The 22,469-nt window shown below is 37.6% G+C and overlaps 1 protein-coding gene across 1 annotated transcript in view; it reads left to right on the top strand.

The window, feature by feature from the left end:
• The first annotated feature begins 461 nt into the window (after positions 1-461).
• LOC136864163 (ubiquitin-conjugating enzyme E2 Z) overlaps positions 462-22,469 on the top strand; it is a 65,648-nt gene continuing 43,640 nt past the window's right edge. The window contains exons 1-4 of the mRNA XM_067140814.2: positions 462-825; positions 988-1,248; positions 14,662-14,773; positions 14,853-15,062. Of these exons, the coding sequence (XP_066996915.1) occupies positions 692-825; positions 988-1,248; positions 14,662-14,773; positions 14,853-15,062 (717 nt within the window). The 5' untranslated portion in view covers positions 462-691. The remainder of the gene's footprint in view (positions 826-987; positions 1,249-14,661; positions 14,774-14,852; positions 15,063-22,469) is intronic.

Here is a 22,469-nt window from a genome sequence, read left to right as displayed (position 1 = left end):
TAGAAGCGATTTTATGTTACAGTCCGCGGTAAAAAAATATCCTTACAATTAAATGAATATTTTGATATTATCCTCGAACTCCTCATCGAAATAAATTGTTTGTACACCTCCACTATTTCATAAGGATTAGAATAACCTTATCAGGACATTATTTGCATGAATGGTTCAGAAGTTATGACCATTTTAGCCTGTAGTGGTAATACGTTCCATTGTTTCTGCTAGCAAGTTCCCTCTACCTCGCCGCTAGAAGTGCTAGTGTCGCTCCAGCTGTCAAATGGATGAACCTTACCAGATTGCCGGATAGCGACCTACGAGATATCGACTTCAATTCTCGCACGGATAGCGTATCGCTGATGTCCTCAAGTATACCAACCTAACGTAAAGATTAAAAATGATACGGTTTTGTGCATACTACATACATTGGTAGAGACATGGTAGAGAGATGTAGTATGAACTATGAAGTAGGTTGGTATGACTTTGACAGTATTAAGTTGTGGAGATGTCTTAGACAGTTTTATATCAAACCACCAAAGTTTAAATCGATAAGTACAGACTTGAGTTTATTGAAACAGAAAACTACGAGTGTTTACCACTTTTTCTGAACTTTGTGAAGGTTTGATGAAAAATGTAGCACATCATATGAGGAGGATACATTAACTTCTCTAACCACTGTTGTGTCTGAGACTGAAAGATGGCAAAGGTTCCTAGTGCCAAACTTATACCTGTTAATTCTCTGAGCTCATTAACCTCAGACTGGGACCCCGTCACGAATACAGATTGGCAGAAGGAAACTCCTTCTCCGCAATGCATTCTTCGCATTAAAAGGTATGGGATGTAATTAATTTCGAGTACAAAAATATAAACATATTCTACGTGGAGAGAAACGAGATGGGTTTCACCCGCAAACTAAGCGTTATGAATTGTTTCTTTCCTTGACATGAAGGAAAATTTACCTATTTTTGTAATAAACATTCAATTTTATTTCAGGGACATGATGTCAATTTATAATGAACCACCACCAGGGTTATTCGTCGTTCCTGATGAGAAAGATATGACTGTTATACACGCACTTATTACGGGTTCTTTTGATACGCCGTATGAAGGCGGATTCTTCTATTTTCTCATCCGATGTCCCCCAGATTACCCCATCCGACCGCCGAGGGTAAAGCTGATGACAACAGGTGGAGGAACTGTTCGATTTAATCCCAATCTCTACAAAAATGGGAAAATCTGTTTAAGTATCCTGGGGTAAGGATGTTTAAAGAATAGAGGCATTCATATATTCTTATTTTTCAATTTTTTTAGAAATTGTATATTGATATTATAATTTAAGTTACTTTCACCTGTTGGTTGCAATGTCATAGTCCACAACTAATGTCTGACAGTCTACTGGGTATGCATCTTTGTCAGATCCATGCTTAAGCTTGCACAGAGTTTTAAATTTTGCTTTCTTTTAATTTATTGGATGATAAAAGAATTGATGATTGTAGTTATTGCTGGCATGAAGGTATATTTCGTTGCAGACATTTTCTTCCATTATCACCACAATTATCTCAAACTGGTACCTATAAATAGGATTTTTTCAATATTGTTTAGTAAAGATATAAGACAGGTAGCCAACAGTACATCTCTCTGTATGTATGCTGACGACATGGTTCTGGCCTCTACCGAGAGAGACAACATCCAGAATGCACTTGATGCCATTTCGAAATGGGCAGACGAGAATGGACTTTGGATAAACGAAAAGAAAACTGCAAATTGTCTTCAAACAAGGTGGAAGAATTGCAACACAGGACAACATAACATACAAGGGAAACCCACTCATCGTTGTAAACACCTTCAAATATCTCGGCATTACCCTTCAAACGACAGCTACTTCATTCAAAGCCCATGTGAAAGACAGATCAACTGCAGCAATCAAAGCAATACATTACATAAAGAACATCCAACAACTATCAATAGAAACAGCCATGAAACTATTTTACGCCAAGATAGTGCCAATTCTGACGTACGGACTCTAAATCTTCTGGCCCAGACTATCAATGAAAGACCTAACAGCATTGAGAAAGTTAAAGCCCGCTACTTCGTAATCAAAGATCTCAGGATAAAATGCTATCAGCCATCTACTGCCAACTCAAAGTGCTTGAAGAGAGGCAATGAGAGAGAGAAGAGAAATCTGGAGTGAATTCTATGCAACAGATTCTATGTTAATGACAGACTGGAAAGGAACGAACTACGACCTGTCACATTGTCACACGCTACGCCTTTCACAGTTTTCACCATAAACTGTGCATGGCTAAGTACTTTCATCAACCAAATGAGAGCTATGTTTATGAACTGTGCAAGGAACACTGTGATCGGTATCACACCAAGACCTGCAAATCACGCCTAGACTCTTTGATCAAGTTTTGTATTCTGATTAGCCAATAATTAGCTTATGAACTATTGTGATACATAGAATCAATCCTATGAACCTTGATTGTGATATATCTCGATGGCCATTGACTGCTTTTATTCGTTATTATAAATAGCTACAAGCGTGCTGTACCCTCCCCTACATTAGGGTGAGTTGAATAGAGTTCTTTCTTTACAGATTGCATTCACTTGTGTATTTATTGTGCAGTTGTGTATTTGTTGTGCACAGGTTGGTAACGGAATTCATTTTACTTCATTGCTGGGAGTGACATCATATCCCATTGTGTCTCACCCAGTGGAAATGCTGATACGTAGTTAGGTGATGGACTATGGCACGTGATAAATTGTATTAGCTTATAACAGCAAAATTCTTTCTGGGGGACGGTGGGTGGGTTCTTGGCTATCGCAGTGAACATATCTCTCCACTACTAGGTATTTCAGTTAAGATTTCTAACATATTGCATCCGTATCATGCTATAAAAGTGTGGTAAGTCATACTGAATTTCTACCGTACAGTGTCGCAGTAGTCTAGAGCAGGTAAGATTAGGGATTTTACCAGTTGTGTTTTAAGATGTTTTGGAAATATAGTAGAGTAGCGTTTGAGAGGAAAAAGGGGTTTCTGAACTTTACGGCATGTATTTGTCTCTTGTATGGTCCAGTTTAGCGTCTCAGTCATTTTAACACCTAAGTTTCTTACTGACATACAATAGGGCACGACAGTATTATTTAAAGACATGATACTGTATAGACTTTTGGGCTTATGCCGTGTCAAGAAAATAAGGTGAAATTCTTTACATTTCGCAGAGAACTCTCTAGATGTTTCATTCCAGGCTTCTGTCAGTGTCATAAACCTGTCTGTCATAGACTGATTCTGATGGTTCGGTCAGCTTCTGCTTCGAACGCTAGCGCTGTGACATGTCCCGGGAGCCATCTGGTGATGAATGAATGTACCATTTCCACTTCTATTATAACGTCTAAATTTCAAAAAGCCATTGTTTAAGAAGACTTTCTCATGGACAGTCAAGATTTTCTTCTGAAACGCAGAGCACAGTTGTCTGCGAAACGTAAAGAATTTCACTTTATTTTTTTGACACGGCATAAGCCCGAAAGCGTATACAGTATCATGTCTATAAGTGCGGAATGTGAAAGCATCAATGACAACAGTATTATTTAACATAATTGGGGGTACATGTCTACTTTTAAGGTTAAGGTTTCTTTTTGTACCAAATATTATAGTCTGAGTTTTGTTAGGATTTATTAACAATCTGTAATTTTGGCATAGTCATTGAGTTGTCGTAATTCAAAATTTACTCAGTCAATGGCTACATGTATGTCTTGCGGATATGAGTGGTAATAAATCTGGAGATCTGCATAGATGTGATAGGCCTACTTGCTATATCTCAATGTGTCTCCTATGTCATTCACACTAACAACAAATAAACGTAGGCTCGAAACTGATCCCTGCGGGACACTTATTGATTTATTATGTCATCCTGAGTACATTGTTCCCACTGATACTTGTTGCCGAGTGTCAGGGAGTTAGGTACAAAAAAATTTAAGAGATGTCCCATTAAAGTTGAGACTATGGAGTTTTAGCAGTAGTAACCCTGGGCTAACTGTGTCAAAGGCATTGCTTAGGTCTAGTAGTGTTTGCTACAATCACATATCGTTGGTCTATTGCATGTCACAGTCCGTAACTCTCAGTAATGCTGTCGTGGTACTACGTTCTTTTATTATGAGAAGGGTCAAGGAGGGAATTCTGCGTCAGTTACTCAGTGATTTGTGCATGAATCAGACGTTTGAGTGCTTTTGCAGGGGTGGTAGAATGTATATGTGGCGGTAATCTGATGGAGAATCCAAGGGTGTGTTTTTCGGGATTGGCCTTATTAGTGTGTCTTTCCAAATGTTATGGAATACTCCATTGGTCAGGCAGTAGTTGAATATGTAAGTATTGGCAGTACAACCCCGATGTTGTTTTAAATTAATTTTATAGAGATACTGTCATTACCTATCACATCGGAAGTGATAGAGTACAGCACACATTTAACATTGTGTTTCACTAACGGTGTGGAAAGAGAACTGGTTATGCTCAGAACAGCATGCGGAGTTAGTGGGGTTAGCTGGTAATGGTACAGGTGCGACTTGGGTGAGAAAAGAAATTACTCAACGTATCTGTAGATATGGAGGGATTCTGCTCCTCTATGGCTCTGCCTATGCCCAAAAATTGTAGCTTTTTCCAGGTTTGGATTATTATTATTATTATTATTATTATTATTATTATTATTATTATTATTATTATTATTATTATTATTATTGTTGTTGTTGTTGTTGTTGTTGTTGTCCACTAACTGTTGAAAGTTTACTATTTCTGATTAGCTGTTTAACTTTGTTCCTAAGTTTCCTGTATTGCTCAAAATCCTCTTTGTCACATGTTCGCCTGTATTGTCTGTACCAACAGATCTTATCTCAGTTGTCAGCCAGGGAGAATGGGGTGGGGGTGTAAATCTTACCTACCTCTTTGGAGTATGTTTGTCATACAAGTTCAGCACTAATGAGTTGAATCTGTTAACTTTTGAGTCAATGAGATGAAAATTACATATGTCATCCCACTGTAAGTTATATGCATTATTGCATAGGTCTTCTAAGTCAGTATGTTTCATGCCTCTTAAAATAACGTAGCATGCTTCATATTTTCGTCGTTGGATAGAGTAACATAAGTATAGTAAGTCGTGAGTTGAAATCTCAGGAGCTGGGATCTGTCCGTCCTTAATGACTTTCTGGAGTTGAGTTGCAATTACGAAGGTTGGAAATTAAATAGTGGCAACTATTTATTAACAACAGATACAAAAGAGTTACATGTTAGCAACCTTTACTGTCGTTCAGTGTAGTCACCAGCATTGTGTATAACCTGTTGCCAGCGATGTGGAAGTCTTAGTATACCTTTAGCAGAGCCTGTTTTGTTGATGGTGCTGTCTACTGCCTGTCGAATCTCTGCAACAGTTCTGAAGCGAATGCTCATGAATTGTCTGGTTTCGATCACTGTCCCGTTGCGCGGCAAGAGCATGCACTTCTTCACTCGTAGGATGACCTGTCCGATGAATGTTCGCCACAGTTTGCTGACCATCGTTGAGGCTTTTACCCAACATGCCACTGTTCTGTAAGGCAATGCAGATTCCCCGCAAGCCCCTTGAAGACGTTGATGACACTTTCAAGCTGTACGACCTCTGGCACATTCAATCTTGATCCAACTCCGTTGTTCCTGTTTGGAAAACATAGTGACAACATTACATTAGACCGCTAGCTCACACGTGACTGTGTTTTTCTCGCTTGTGCGCATGCAGGTGATTTGGGAAGGGCGAGTCCATTTGCTCTGAGGTAAGGTGGGTATGTAACCAACATGTGCTATCAGCGACAATATTAGATTCCGTTGCATAGCGTCTCCACAGTAGTGTTGCCACTATTTAAATTCCAACCCTCGTATAAGGTCAATTAATGTGTGAGTCGAGTGATCAGGGTATTTGACGTGGTTCGTAGTGTTAAGTACTAGGATTTCCATGCTCATAGCATGGAATAAATGACACAATTTGTCCGATTCACTATTTTGTTTTAATAAGTCGGTATTAAAGTCACCCATGACTATAACATCTTCGTAGACCGAGATGAGATCTGTTAAAACTGCTTCGAAGTCATCTGTTTGTCTAATATTAGGTAACTTATATACAATTCCTGTTAATATTTGCATCATCCCGCACTCTCTTTATTATCGTTACCAACCAGGAAACTTCCCCTTTTTAAGAACATATGCCGTGAATATTATGACTTCAAAAATGCAGATTTTATGAAACTTTACTGTGAAGTGCGTGACTTTGACTGGAACCCGTTGTATTCCTTTGAGAACGTTGACCTTGCAGTAGATTTCTTTTACACCTCACTCTACAAATGTTTTGATGTATGCATTCCCAAGAGGAATCTCATTCAAAAATCCAAATATCCGTATGGTTTACACATGATATTATCCAAACTCTAAAGCGAAAAAAGAAATGTGCCAGGAAGAGAAAGTTTTCAAAATATTATGACGATCGATTTAGGCAGCTTAGAAGTGAACTAAAATCTAAAATAAACATTGCATATAAAATATATATTCACAACGTAGAAAATGGAATAAAACACAATATTAATAATTTCTGGACGTTTACTAGTAGTAAAAGAGAAACGCGAATAGGTGATAATGCCTATTTCTATAATGACAACACGTATGGAACTGGAAATATTGCGCAAGGTTTTGCGCAATATTTCTCATCGGTGTATACCATCCCGGACTTTAATTATAATATCGATAACATGGACTTGGATGAGATTCCTGTATTACCAACTATGGATGTGCTCAATATTACTTCTATATCAGAAGAGGAGGTAAAACTAGTCATTAGTGGAAAACTAAAACCTAAAAAGTCAAGCGGTCCAGATAATATCCCACCTTATATAATTAAAGGATGTGCTGAAATACTGGTTCCACAGCTAACCTTCATTTTCAACCTTTCATTAAAAAAGTCTTGCTTCCCTGAAAGGTGGAAAATATCAAAAATTACACCAGTTCCGAAGGCAGGCGTTCATGAAAATATATCTAACTACCGCCCTGTTTCCATTATTGACGCCTTTGCAAAAGTATACGAACATATACTATATTTTAAGATCTGTAATCACAATAAGGCAGGTATTTCCGAATTTCAGCATGGATTTTTGCCTAATAGATCTGTTATTACAAATCTTGTAGGATTTACTCAGACATTGTATGATGTATTGGATAACAACGGAACAACGGATGTTGTCTATACAGACTTCGAAAAAGCATTCAACAACGTAGATCATGAAATTCTTGTTTAAAAAATGCACCAGTTTGGGTTCTCGAAACCACTACTTCGAATGTTTTGTACTTACCTGAAAGATAGACGTCAGTTTGTGTCTTTTAAAGGTGAAATCTCAGACAACTACATTAGCTACTCCGGTGTTCCCCAAGGATCTAATTTGGGTCCCCTTCTATTTTTAATTTTGATTAACGACTTACCGAATAATCTTCGTCATGCCAGTTGTTTGCTGTTTGCTGACGATGTAAAACTATTTAAAGTCATACATCACAAGAAGGATGAGGATGAGCTACAGCAGGACATTGATCGTGTTGTAGAATGGTGCGATATGAATCATATGTCTCTTAATGTAAAGAAATGTAAATCAGTAACTTTTACCAGGAAAAAGAAAGGTAAGATTGTGTCGTACTATATAAAAGATACCAAACTAGAAACAGTTTCGGCAATAAGAGACTAGGAGTAATATTTGATGAAAAATTAACATTCAAAGCCCATATTACAAAAATAACGAACGATGCCAACCGTATGCTCGGTTTTATAATAAGGAGTTCTAAATTATTTGCTCAATCATTGATTGTTATTCAGTTATTTACTAGCCTTGTTAGGAGTAAATTAGAATATGCATCTGTAATTTGGGACCCGTGTTCTAACGAACAAATACATACTATTAAAGTTGTTCAAAACAAGTTTTTGCGGTATCTGTATTATAAAACAAATAAGACATTTTGCCCTTTTGATACATCAACACGGTATTTAAGAAGTAACTTTAACCTCACGTCGTTGCGCAACAGAAGATTCATTATTTCTCTAAAAACGTTAAACACAATCGTAAGAAATAAATTTAATTCCATAGGACTGCTCAATTTTATCTCCTTTCATGTTCCACGAGCTGGAGCTCGCATGAACACAGTATTTCAAGTTCCAAGATCTAGAACATCTCATCACTTGAACTCGCCATTTATTAAAATGCTACGATTTTATAACACATTTGGTGCAGGAATAGATTTATTTTCAGAATCACACACTGTCATTAATATACATTTAAAGGCCTGTGTTTCTAATTTATAAATTCAGACTCCTTTTCTATATAATAGGTGCTCTTTAACTTATTTATTAATATAGTCACTTACTACTTTATTTATATCTTTGTTGCAATTCTTGTATTTTTATAGTGTAGAAATAATCATTGTTGTACTCTGGATTGTCATTGTCTCTGTGTATGTGTTTTCCATTCATTCTTCTTCCTTGTCTTTATTATCTTCAGCATTATTATTGTGTATTTATCTTTACTTACATGTATGCATTATAAGTACTGTTGACTGTTGTGTTAAGAAGGTACTGTATTGGGCTTACTGCCTGTGTACTTTCAAAAAATCAAATAAATAAATAAATAAATTATATTTGAGTTCAACAAACATATAGTCGCAGAGGAAGGCTTGGGTCTGAGGTGCAGATAATCTTACATTTTAAATCACTCCTGTAGTAGAAAGCTGTTCCATCTCCTTGTCAATGCTGTCATATTGTAAAAGCAAGTATCCATAGAGATTTAGGAAATTTACTGCAGGAGACAGCAAATCTCTGCATAACAAGCTTTCTGATATGCCAGTACAATGCACTTTATTAATTTCAAAAATAGCTTGTTCTTCCAAGTGAGCTGCAATGGATAGTGAATTTAGATGAAAACAGTAGAAAACTCTCAGGTAGTCCACCAGCTGTTGCCTCAATATGGATCCCCTTACCTCATGGTATGGGAGAGGTGAAGGTTGGGTTGAATGGGACATTGACACAAGGGATAGACTCGTCTACCAACATAATAGGAAAACTAATAGTAGGTACATGAAATAAAATGAGCTTGCACTCTCTCTCTCTCTCTCTCCCTCCATTCGTTCCTCCTACATAGCTAAGGCATTGAATTACGTGATCGTGCACATTTGAGTCTCTGTGAATTTTTTAAAAACACATATTCTCCTGTCCTGAGTCCAGCAGTTTCTTGGTCCCCAGAAGTCCCTGGCACGATTTAATATAGTTTTCCTCACACTTGTAAGGGTCTCTGTGAGAAGTAGACCACTATCTTTCAGTGCACGCTTGGCGCACCACACACGATCTTGATCGTGGTAGTGCAGGAATTTTATTATAATCGGGCGATTTCCTTACTCAGCCACTTGTGCAGATGTCCGTTTCGGTGCCCCAGTCAGTGACAGCAGTCAACATCACTCATTGATAGCTCTATTGAAAATTTACTTTTAATTATGTCCAGAGATTAGTTATAAATATCCTGGAATGGTTCTTCCGGAACACCGTGTAGCAGTAAGCAGTTGCAATGACTATACTGCTCAGTCTCATCTGATGCATCATCCTGTTTAAAAGCCTTCGACATAATAGACAGGAAAAAACTAATGTCAAAACTCCAGACTATGATTGGAAATCAAAACCCCCTTACAGTTCTAATAAGAAATATTCTGGCATACAAGCAGATCACCATAGACGACGCGACCCACAAAACAAAGGAAATCACCCAAACTAATGGTGTGCTGCAAGGTGATCCCCTCAGCCCCATACTATTCAATATTGCCACCGCGGATGTAACAACAGCAATCAGAGAAAGAGCAAAGGATGCAGTGATCTACATATATGCAGATAACATGGTCCTAGGGCCAACAAAGAAGGAAGAGCTCCAACACGCCTTCTCAGCGCTGGCTGAATGGGCAGGAAATAACAGTCTGAAAATAAACTCGATAAAACTCAACATATGGTTTTTCAGAAAGGCGGACGAAATGCAGCAAACGACAATGTAGAATATGAAGACGGCAAAGTGGAAATAGTAAATTCATTCAAATACCTGGGAATAACCTTACAGACTACTGGGATGTTCAGACTACACATAAAATACAAAGTAGTTGCAGCCATGAAAGCCATGTGCGACATCAACATGAAAGCCATGTACGACATCAACAATCTACAGCAGTTATCATTAAAAACAGCTATGCGCCTGTTCGACAAAAAGATCCTACCACTACTCACCTATGGAATCAATTTGATATGGAAAAGACTAACAAAGAAAGACCTGGCCGCCATAGAAGGAGTTAAAGAAAAATTCCTAAAGACCATAATGGGCATCTCAAAATACACGCGTTCCCGCCTAACATACGAACTAGCAGGGGAACCCTATCCACAAAGAATGTAGAAGCACACCTAGCGGAGAGGCGGAAGAAGAAATTCCGCTAGAGTTCTACAGCACAGATGCCATGTTGGAACAAAATTGGACGAACGCCAACCAGAACCTAAGGCATGTGATAATAAAACTAGCAATGCATGGGTACCACCATAAAATATGTAAAAATATGTCTTATCACGACCCAAATGAAAAATGTGAGTGCTCATTGTGTGATCAGTTCTGTGACATATATCACAAGGTGTAAAAATGACAAATCTCTATGCGATTATAGCAAAGACTAAAACGGTCAATAATCTTTGTAATGCACATTCGTGCGCTTTTCTAATAATAAATAATAACTGTGAAAATCTTCTTGAGCATTGATTGTACAAGAAGAGTGATCACTTCTTCTGGGATCGATGTCCACTCCATTCGAATTGCAGTTTTTAGCTCAGCTACAGTCTCAAACTGCTGTCCATTGTGATAAACACGTCTTGGTAGTATCCTCTATAAAATTTCTGTATTTAAATCTGAACTTCTTGATGGCCAGCTAATACGTAAGTTTAATTCCTTTATCTTGAAACCACTGCTCTGTCTTGGCATACTTGTAAAGCCCAGTGTTATCTTGTTGAAAAAAATTATCCTCAAATTCCTCATACATATGAACCAATTCAAATTCCAGCATTTCTTTGTAATAATCAGATTTCAATTTGGGGTGCAGCCTTGCTATTTTAGAAGTAACTTTAGCATAAAATGCTGCCCAGGTCATAACACTGCCACCGCCAACATTTCTACTCATCCGAACTTGTTGTTCTTTATGGAGATTATGCCAATATTACTGAAAACCATCTGGTCCATCTAAATTAAACTTCTTCTCATCACTGAAGACTACTTTGTTCCATTCTTTGGTCCATGGCATATGTTTTTCAGGAAACTTCAGTGTTAAAGGTGGCTTATAGAGCCCATTTTCATTATGAGACAACTAATGGAAAAGCATTGGGAGTACAGGGATGATATGGTGATGACATTCATTGACATTGAAAAGGCATATGACAGTGTCCCCAGGACGAAAGTTTGGGACAGTCTGGTGCAAAAAGGAATTGGACAGGGATTAATAAAAATGATCATGGCATTGTATAAGCAATGTTGTAGTTGCGTGCAAACGCAAGTTGGCAGGACAAGTTGGTTCAAAATCACTAGTGGGCTGAGACAGGGAAGTGTTCTATCACCAATCCTGTTTACAATAGTAATGGATGACATCATGAGAACAGCAAAAGCAGCATATGGAGGAAGAGAAATGAACATGATGTTATTTGCAGATGATATTGTGATTTGGGGAGAAGACGACAGGAAGGTTCAAGAACAGTTGAATGTGGTGAATGGGAAGATCGAAGAATGTGGATTGAAAATAAGTGTACAAAAGAGTAAAACTCTTGTTATGACTAGAGGGGAGAAAGAAGGGAAAGGTCAGATTAGACTTGCTGACAAGCCCCTGGAAGTAGTGGAAACGTTTAAATACCTAGGGAGTGAATTAATGGAGAATGCTCGACTGGATGCTGAGATTAGTAAAAGGATTCAAGCTGGAAGTTGTTTCTATCGTAGTGTAAGAAACATGTTATGGAACAAAGATGTGCCAATGGAAGCAAAGGATACTATGTACAAGATGTATTATGTACCCATAACAACTTACGGAGCAGAAACTTGGACAATGACAAAGAAGGATGAGAGTCGAATACAGGCAGCCGAAATGTTCTTGAGGAGTATGATACAGAAGAGTAGAAGAGACAAAATAAGGAATGAGAAAATCCGGGAAGAAATTGGAGTGGAAAAAATGAATGATAGAATAGAGAAGAGCCGACTAAGATGGTTTGGGCACATAAAGCGAATGAGCGACGAAAGAATGCCAGAAAAGGTGATGGAAATGCAAATCCAAGGAAGGAGAGGCCGTGGACGACCACGATTGAGATGGAAGGATACCATCCAACGCAGCATTATAGAAAGAAGCCTGGACTGGGACACAGTGTTGGAGGAGGAGTGGTGGAAAGACCGAAGAAAGTGGAGAGGAACCATATTTACCCCTACCCGGCTACAGCTGGATAAAGGGAAATGATGATGATGATGATGATGATGATGATGATGATGATGATAGAGCTGTTTCTTGAACGCATGATTCTCATCTTCAGCTAGGATTTGTCTAACGTGTCTCGAGGTGACAGGTAACTGCAAATCAGCAACGATTTGAGAGGAACACAAGCTGTTGACTTTTGCTTTATGAAGAATCAAACGCTTGTCTGATGCTGACAATTTTTCTTGTCCGGCCATATTTGCCATTTTGTCTGTACTGTGCGTCAGATTTGACAAAAATGATCAATAATACATCTTGAATGCCCTAATTTCTTAGCAATTTGGCAATTAGACTGGCCAACTTCTTTGTAAGCCTTAATACTTGCTTGCTCTTCACCTGAGAGAGGTTTTCCACATGGCATTATTACGACTGCTGTACATGTGAACTGTACTACGTTTGCAGACACACCTCAAAGCTATAACTGTTTATATTCAAAGAGCGGACCTGCCTTTATACCAACTTCCACCTGTACGGCCGTCGTTCTTCTTTTATTTATTTAAGTACTAATGTTGAAGGTAAAATGAGAATGTATTTTGTATGCTTTGATTGTAAAATATAGGGAAAAATTGCATGCAATACTAAATAAGTAAATAAACTTTTCCCTCACACAAAACCACATGCCTTTATACTAATTTCCACCACTGTAATTGATCTTATAGATCAGCTTCCATCTCCTTTCCTCTTATTGGGTTATTTCAACACTCATCACCCATTATGGGCCTCTGAAATACCATGTCCCAGAGGAAGGGAGTTGGAACATTACAGTAATAGGAGAGCTGGATTTATGCATTTTGACCCCGTGGGGGGGGGGGGGGGGTGCAGACGAAGAATACACCTACGATATCCCCTGCCTTTTGTAAAAGGCAACTGAAAGGGGCAACCAAGGGATGATGAAATTAGAACCATGAGAATACTTGTGATTATATAGTACCATTACGTGTGGAATACCATGGGTCGACATTACTTGCGAGGAAAATCGTGGGTCTACGTTACATAGGAGCAGTACCATTATGCGAGAAACATTACAGGTCTGGGGTTGTTTGTGATAATGGTCATCGTGTGTATTCCACTGGTCGGTTCCACTGTGTTCAGAATGGGTCTGCGTTACCTGTGATTAGTATGACTATAGGAGGAACACCATGGTTCTGCTTTACAAGTGATTAGTACCATTATGAGGGGCCGGTGACATGGATTATGCACCCCTTTAGATAATGAGCATTATCCCAGTAATGAAGGCATTGTGAATTGGATCCACTGATTGTTTTGTTTCATGATCATTTTTTCATCATCATTCATTTTAGATTCTAGTCAGTGGATAGATTTTGAGGTTTTAATTTTAGTTTCGTTCACCTCGTACCATTAGGGGCTGATGACCCCGCTGTTAGGTTCCTTTAAACAACAATCATCATCATGCATTCTGAATACAGGGGAACCAACACATATCAGCATAGCACATGGTACCTCCTCCTGCATTGACGTTTGTGTGTGCAGTCATGCGGTTGTTCCCCTGCTTTGGTGGGCTGTACATGATAAAGTCTGTGATGGAATCTAGTGATGTATTATGTAAACAGAGCACACAAACTGTCGCAGATTAGAGTTGAACTAAGCTGTGTGGCCGATAATTTAAGGTAGTAGATAGCATAATAATTCAACTGCAGGTGATGATGAGTCGGAGAACCCAAGGTTGAACAGGTAAGCTGATCCATCCAGACTGCCAAGTGATACCTGAAACTGCATCACAGACTAAAGAATAACAACTCTAAAAAATATTATTAAGTTTAAGGATTTAATTAAAAATATAAATAAAATATGTAACTGAAATTACAGTAATAGCAATGATACCAGAAAGGAAATAATGTGAATAAAATGTATGAAAAACACACACACACACACACACACACACACACACACACACACACACACACACACACACACACGAGAAACAGACAATCTGTTTGAATCCTTGCGTTTCATTCCTTTTATCATATTCAGCTACTAGGGAATAACAGATTCTAGGCATGTAAAACTGCAGTTGTGCTGTAGAGTTAAATAATGTCCTTCTTGTTTATTTAAAACATTGTAAATATTAATTTTTAATACAGCACATGGACGGGGCCATGTTGGAGTCCGGCACAGAGCCTTGCCAGTGTCCTCATTTCTATTCAGAGCCTTCTGAATGAGAAACCATACCACAATGAGCCTGGATTTGAAACAGTAAGTAGAATGTTTATCTTCTGAAATGAAATTATTTTTGTAGATGAGAGATTCTATATAATGTCTGATTTGTTTCTAGGAGAGAAATCCAGGAGACATGGCTCGCTATAATGAAATCATCCAACATGAAACTCTTAGAGTGGCGGTTTGTGGAATGTTAGAAAATGATACGTGCCTCACTGTTCCTGATGCCCTTCGTGAAGTTATGGAAAAGACGTTCCTCGAATTTTATGATTATTATGAGAGCACAGCAAAAAAGAAATTACAGTTACATGGCCAGCACATGCAGGTAAATTTGTGCATTGTTGTTTATCAAAATATTGCAGCTGCATTTTCTCTGGCTGTTTTAAGAGGTGATTAAACTGAAAGAGAGAGAGAGAGAGAGTGTGTGTGTGTGTGTGTGTGTGTGTGTGTGTGTGTGTGTGTGTGTGTGTGTGTGTGTGTCTCCACCCTCCTCATATTGCTTCCTTTCTAATATTAACAAGGGAGCTGTTTGGGTAGGACGAGACAGATTTCAATAAACCTTGGGTAATTGATCAGCTCTCATATCCTAAACTAGCTATTACCTGCGGCTTTGCACTCTTGGATTTTGTAATTTTATAAAAGGAGTCGTTCCTCGGTAATGCACTGAGACATTATCCGAAAATTCCTAAAGTATAAAAAACTCACTGAAAAGTTGAGTTTCATTTACCCCAATACCTCTTTTCAAACCACGTTTGTGTTATTGCCTTTCGGGGCTACGAAGACCAGGCTACTGACAGAGCGAACTCTGGAACATGCGACATAAGAGTGTGTATATGGGAACAGTCCTCTTTCAAGTCAAAAAGAAAAAGTGTTTCTATTTTTAAAAATGAGATTCCAAATACCAATTTCCACATATGTCTCGTAAAGAGAAGTCAACTCATTTTTCTCCACTTTGCAATTTCGTTAAGTGGCCTTTCTGAAAACAAAACAAAAATTATGTTCCTTTATTTTTAAAGGAGATTCCAAATACCATTTTCACATCTGTAACAAATTACGTTTTTGAGATATACTCATTTTAAAAACGTACCCACTTTTTCAATTCTTTTCAGTCAGTTAAGTGGATTTTCCTTAAAAAAACCTGTTTCTTTATTTCTACAGGTGATCCAAAATACCAATATTCACGTCTGTTAAATCTTCTGTTTTTGGAATTTAAGTTTCCTCATAAAAATAATTCAAATCCTACTTCACTTTTATCTTCCCCCAAGTGGATTTTCCAGAAACAAAAAGTACATGTTTCTTTATTTTTGAAGGAGAATCCAAATACCAATTTTTACATCTGTAATATTTTCAATTTTGTAGGTATAAATATCCTCATAAAAATAATTCAACTTCACTTCTTTTCACTCCCCCCTTTCCACCCTTAAGGGCACTTTCCAAAAACACAAAATACATGTTTCTTTATTAAAGAAAATTCCAAATACCAGTTTTAACGTATGTAACGTCTTCAGTTTTTGAGATATAAGTATCCTCATAATAAGGAATTCAACTCCCTTTTCACTTCTTTTCAAACCCCTGTTCAGTGGATTTTCTGACATAAAAAAAAAGTATGTTTATTTTTAAAGGATACTCTAAATATCAATATTCACATCTGTCACATCTTAAATTTTTCAGTCAATCAGTCACTACTGATCTGCATTTAGGGCAGTCGCCCAGGGGGCAGATCCCTATCTGGTTTTTTTTTTTTTCATTTTGTTTTTTTTTTAGCCTTTTCTTAAATGATTGCAAAGAAATTGGAAATTTATTGAACATCTCCCGTGGTAAGTTATTCCAATCCCTAAATCCCCTTCCTATAAACGAATATTTGCCCCAATTTGTCCTCTTGAATTTAAACTTTATCTTGTGTTCTTTCCTACTTATAAGACACCACTCAAATTTATTCGTATATTGATGTCATTGCACGCCATCTCTCCACTGACAGCTCGGAACATACCACTTAATGGAAAATTCTGAATTCCCATGGAGGGAATTAGATATTTATCCCAATAGAGCATGTCAAAAATGTCAAAAACAGATCAGATGTAAGGTTTTTCAGGTGTTTGCTCTATTAACCAGCGTTTTGTCTTAGGTCTGACACTAGACTCATCCCAGAGTGGGAGCAAACGCCTGAAAAGCCTTACATCTGATCTGTTTCTGAGACATACCACCTGTAATTCAAATACAACCAATAAACCCATAGCCACACCCACCGTAACATCGCTCCCTCCAATGGCCTTACACCGATACAACACACGCAGTAATACACTCTCTTCCTTCCCTCCCACCAATAGCAGCCCCCCTCCAAATACTACAAACAAGTCAGTAGTTACGTCAACGCAAACAGATCCCCCTCCAACACAAACCTTCAGCTATAACACACGTAGCAAGAAGTCTACTGTTGCAAATACTTCTAACTCATAACGTTACGAGCTATCTTTGTCAACATCAAATGGTAAGTGCACATGATTCTACTTCAATATTTTCAAATATCTTTTCACACAAGTAACTCTACGTTTCTTGCTTCCTTTTACAGTTTCCACTATTATATGCCTTTTCAACTAGAATATCTACAAACTCACAACTTGCAACATTTGAGCATTACTTCAAATTTTGAAATGGTCCATAGAGATCCTATTTGAAACTGTTCTTCAACTTCTATTCTACAACTTCACCATATGCCTCTGACTTTCGTCTTTTATCTTCAAGATAATGATTAACTTGGGATCTCTCGACCAACGTTTGACTTTTATTCTCTCTTCTTTACTTTGATTATATACAATTTTTCGCCATCGTCTAATTATAACTGCCTGACTATCAACTTTATTTTTATGCAATCTTGCTACTTGTTGTATAACAATCTGTTGTTTTATCCATTGCACTTATTTTAGCAGCCTTCTAATGTTAATTTTGCTAATACTTCCACTATTATATCTCATCACATTGTATTTTTTAAACCATTATTGTTATTTTTAATGTTATTTTACTTCTAATCTCCTCAAGATTTTAAAATTCATTTCATTATTACATGTTATTTAGATGCTTATTTTTAATTTAAGGTTAAGCCCATGGCTGATGATGCCTTCAGGGAAGGCGAAACATGTACCACTATTAGTTAACAAATTTATGTAAATCATCCAAGACTAGACTTTGTATTGATTAGGTGGTCTAATAAATAACTTACTGTTATTATTTCAATCAAATATCATCAATACGGACCAAAAATGATATTTATTACATGTAATGTCACATACCACTTAGTTGAGCAGCTCGTCTCCTTTCTCCCAAGTCTTCCCAGCCCAAACTTTGCAACATTTTTGTAACACTAATCTTTGGTTGCAAATCACCCAGAACAAATCAGCTGCTTTTCTTTGGATTTTCACCAGTTCTTGAATCAAGTAATCCTGGTGAGGGTCCCATACAGGAACCATACTCTAGTTGGGGTCTTACCAGACATTTATATACCCTCTCCTTTACATCCTTACATCCTTACCCTCATAACCATGTGCAGAGATCTGTATCCTTTATTTGCAATCAGATTTATTTTATTACCCCAATGAAGATCTTTCCTTGTATTAAGACCTAGGTACTTACAATGATCCCCAAAGGGAACTCTTACCCCGTCAATGCAGTAATTAAAACCGAGAGGACTTTTCCTATTTGTGAAGCTCACAACCTGACTTTTAACCCCGTTTATCATCATACCATTGCCTACTTTCCACCTCACAACATAATCAAGGTCATTTTGCAGTTGCTCACTATCTTGTAACTTATTACTCTGTACAGAATAACATCATCTGCAAAAAGCCTTATCTCTGATTCCACTTCTTTACACATATCATTGATATATATAAGGAAACATAAAGGTCCAAAAATACTGCCTTGAGGAATTCCCCTCTTAATTATTACAGGGACAGATAAAGCTTTGCCTAATTCTCTCAGTTCTATTTTCTAGAAACTTAGCCACCCATTCAGTCACTCTTGTGAAGTCCAATTGCACTCATTTTTGCCAGTAGTCTCCCATGATCTACTCTATCAAATGCCTTAAATAGGTCAATCGTGATACAGTCCATTTGACCTCCTGAATCCAGGATATCTGCTGTGTCTTGCTGGAATCCTACAAGTTGAGCTTCAGTAGAATAACATTTCCTAAACCCAAACTGCCTCCTATTAAACCAGTTATTAATTTTGCAAACATGCCTAATATATCAGAAAGAATGCTTTCCCAAAGCCTGCATGCAATGCACGTCCAACTGATTGGCCTGTAATTTTCAGCTTTATGTCTATCAGCCTTTCCTTTATACACAGGGGCTACTATAGCAACTCTCCATTCATTTGGTATAGCTCCTTCATGCAAACAATAATCAAATAAGTACTTCAGATATGGTACTATACCCCAACCCATAGTCTTTAGTATATCCCCTGAAACCTTATCAATTCCAGCTGCTTTTCTAGTTTTATTTTTTGTATCTTACTGTAAATGTAATTGTTGTCATAGGTAAATTTTAATACTTCTTCAGCATTAGTCACCTCCTCTATCTGGACATTATCTTTGTAACCAACAATCTTTACATACTGCTGACTTAATACTTCTGCCTTTTGAAGATCCTTGCATACACACTCCCCTTGTTCATTAATCATTCCTGGAATATCCTTCTTGGAACCTGTTTCTGCCTTAAAGTACCTATATATATTCTTCATTTTTTGACTAAAATCTGTATGACTGCCAATTACGCTTGCCATCATGTTATCCTTAGCTGACTTCTTTGCAAGATTCAATTTCTCCTTACTTCCACAGCCATTTCGCTATTTCTTTCCAACCTGCACCTCCTTCTTAGTCTCTTTACTTCTCTGTTATAATATATTGGATCTTTACCATTCGTTACTACCGTTAAAGGTACGAACCTATTTTCACATTCCTCAACAATTGCTTTAAACCCATCCCAGAGTCTGTTTACATTTACATTTTTATTTATTTTTTCACTGATTATAGATACTTTTTTAAAACTCCCTCATGTCGGTTTTATCAGCCATAGTGGTTCTGCCTAATAGTCCTAATTTTAATATCTTCTTTCTTTCACATTTATTTTTAAATACCATGAAAACAGCTTTGTGATCACTAATACCATCTATTACTTCGGTTTCTCTATAGAGCTTATCTGGTTTTACCAGCACCACATCCAGAATATTCTTCCCTCTAGTTGGTTCCATCACTTTCTGAATCAGCTACCCTTCCCATATTAACTTATTTGCCATTTGTTGGTCATGCTTCCTGTCGTTCGCATTACCTTCCCAATTGACATTTGGTAAATTGAGATCACCCGCTACAATCACGTTCCTTTCCTTATCGTTTCCCACATAGCTGAGTATCTTATCAAATAATTCTGAAACAGCATCTGGGATACCCTTTCCCAGTCTGTACACTCCAAAGACATGAAGTTGCCTATTATCATTAGAGATGAGTCTTACCCGTATAATTTCATGTTTGTCATCTTTAACTTTTTCATAGCTTACAAATTCTTCTTTCACCAGAATTAATACTCCCCATCCTACCATTCCTATTCTATCTCTACGATACACACTCCAGTTCCGTGCAAAAATTTCTGCATCCATTATATCATTTCTCAGCCATGATTAAACTCCTATAACAATATCTGGCAAGTATATATCTATTAAATTACTTAATTCTATTCCTTTCTTTACAATACTTCTGCAGTTGAACACTAACATTTTTATGTCTTCCCTACTAGAGTTCCAGTTCCCTTACCCTTATCACCACTCCCTAGGCCACCCCGTTTCCCTGAATGTACCTCCCTATAACGCTTCTGAACAAATTTCCTAACTTGTATGTACCACTGCGGTTTAAGTGAAGGCCATCTGAGCGCAGATCTCTATCTTCTACCCACCCATTAGGATCTAGAAATATCACTCCCAGTTTCCCACATACCCCCTCCATAGTCTCATTTAAATCCCCAATCACCTTCCAGTCAGTATCCTTCCTACACAGTATTCCACTGATAACAATCTCCGCTTCCTTATGCTTCACCCGTGCTGCATTTACCAGGTCTCACACATCGCCAACTATGTTGATACTTATACCTGCTTGTCTTACGTTGTTAGTACCAGCGTGAAACACTACCACCTTCTCCTTTCCGTCTTCCTCTTCTATTTTCCCCAACATCTGCCTTAACCTAATTCCTGGATAACACTTTACCTTGGTACCCTTTCCTCCACACACTTTCCTGACATGTCTAACTATGGAATCCCCCATGACCAGAGCCTCAACCCTACCCACCTCATTTAATCCCCTCCCCTCTTGGTCAGTCCTATCTTCCCTGACAGCTGCAAAAGCTGCTTCCTCCTCCCTTTTCTCCATCCCATGACCCTGTTCCACCTGTCTTTTCTTTCCACTACTCCATATTTCCCTTTCCTACCTTTTCCCTTTCTCCTACTTCCACACTTCTCAACAACAGTTCCCTGTTCCTCATCTTGCCTCAGTTGTTCTACCTGCAGTGACTCGTACCGATTTCTCACAAACACCTGTCCTGAATTTTGATCCTGAATGGAGCCCTTAGCCTGCAATCTCCTTCCCCGTAAAACATTAGACTACCTGTCTTCTACAGTTCCCCCCTTTGCTTCCCATCCCCCTTATATTTCTACTGTATCCTGTACATATTTTGAGGGAGGCCTACTTTCCTTCCTGTCCTCTGAGAGAATCCTAATTATCTCCCTCAAACCCCTCCCTCATACTCCTTATTGCCTGACCACACCCACAGTTCCTACACTTGCACTACTTAGCCATTCTTTACTGAATAAGAAGAAGAAAAGGATAAATAAGACAACTTATTCTGTGCAAAATAAAAATGGAAGGAAAGAAATATTGTCGAGGATGTTTCACAAAATCTTACGACAATAAGGTAATTAATATATGCTGCTACTACTACACTACAATACTACTTAGTTGTACGATTTTTTATTCCTACAACACGCTAACAGGATGAAAGTTGCTGTTCATTACTGGAAACAGGGAATAATACACAAGAATTACACAATTCTAAACTGCAGTTAAGTCTACACTAATTACTACAACAGAATTCTAGTAAGAGAGTTACTACAGATACCACAGATACTATACTACACAAATATTTCACAGTAATAGAATACACACACTATTTTCTAATAAGATACTATAATACACTACAATAATTTCAAATTACGTTCAGAATTACTACAATAATTTTAAACTACATTCAGACGTATTCTAATTACAACAGGTTATTACTAAGCAGAAACAGAAAAGGAAATTACTATTGAAGTTCGAAAATCGACGACTACTCAAAATAATAGAATAAGCACTCTAATTTCTAATAAGTTACTATAATACACTACAATAATTTTTAAACTACGTTCTGATGTATCCTAATTACAATAGGTTATTACTAAGCACAAACAATAATGAAAATCCCAATCAGGCCTAAATTTAGATATTTGCAAAAACAACCTGTACCAGTACTCAAGGATTACCAACAAAGTTAAACACGTAGAAAGATTAATATTAATACTACTTTATCCTACTATGCTGTAATAGAAATGAAACCTGCTGTTTGCACAAAAATACACACAAATGTAACAGGCAAGATACTATCTAATATACCATATCTACACTAAAATTCTCAACTGAAATGTGGTTATGTGACTA

The sequence above is a fragment of the Anabrus simplex genome, chromosome 1, assembly GCF_040414725.1.
Source record: "Anabrus simplex isolate iqAnaSimp1 chromosome 1, ASM4041472v1, whole genome shotgun sequence".
NCBI classification, from domain to species: domain Eukaryota; kingdom Metazoa; phylum Arthropoda; class Insecta; order Orthoptera; family Tettigoniidae; genus Anabrus; species Anabrus simplex.
The sequence above is the reverse complement of the archived record's forward strand: the minus strand, read 5'-3'. Positions and strand labels throughout refer to the sequence as shown.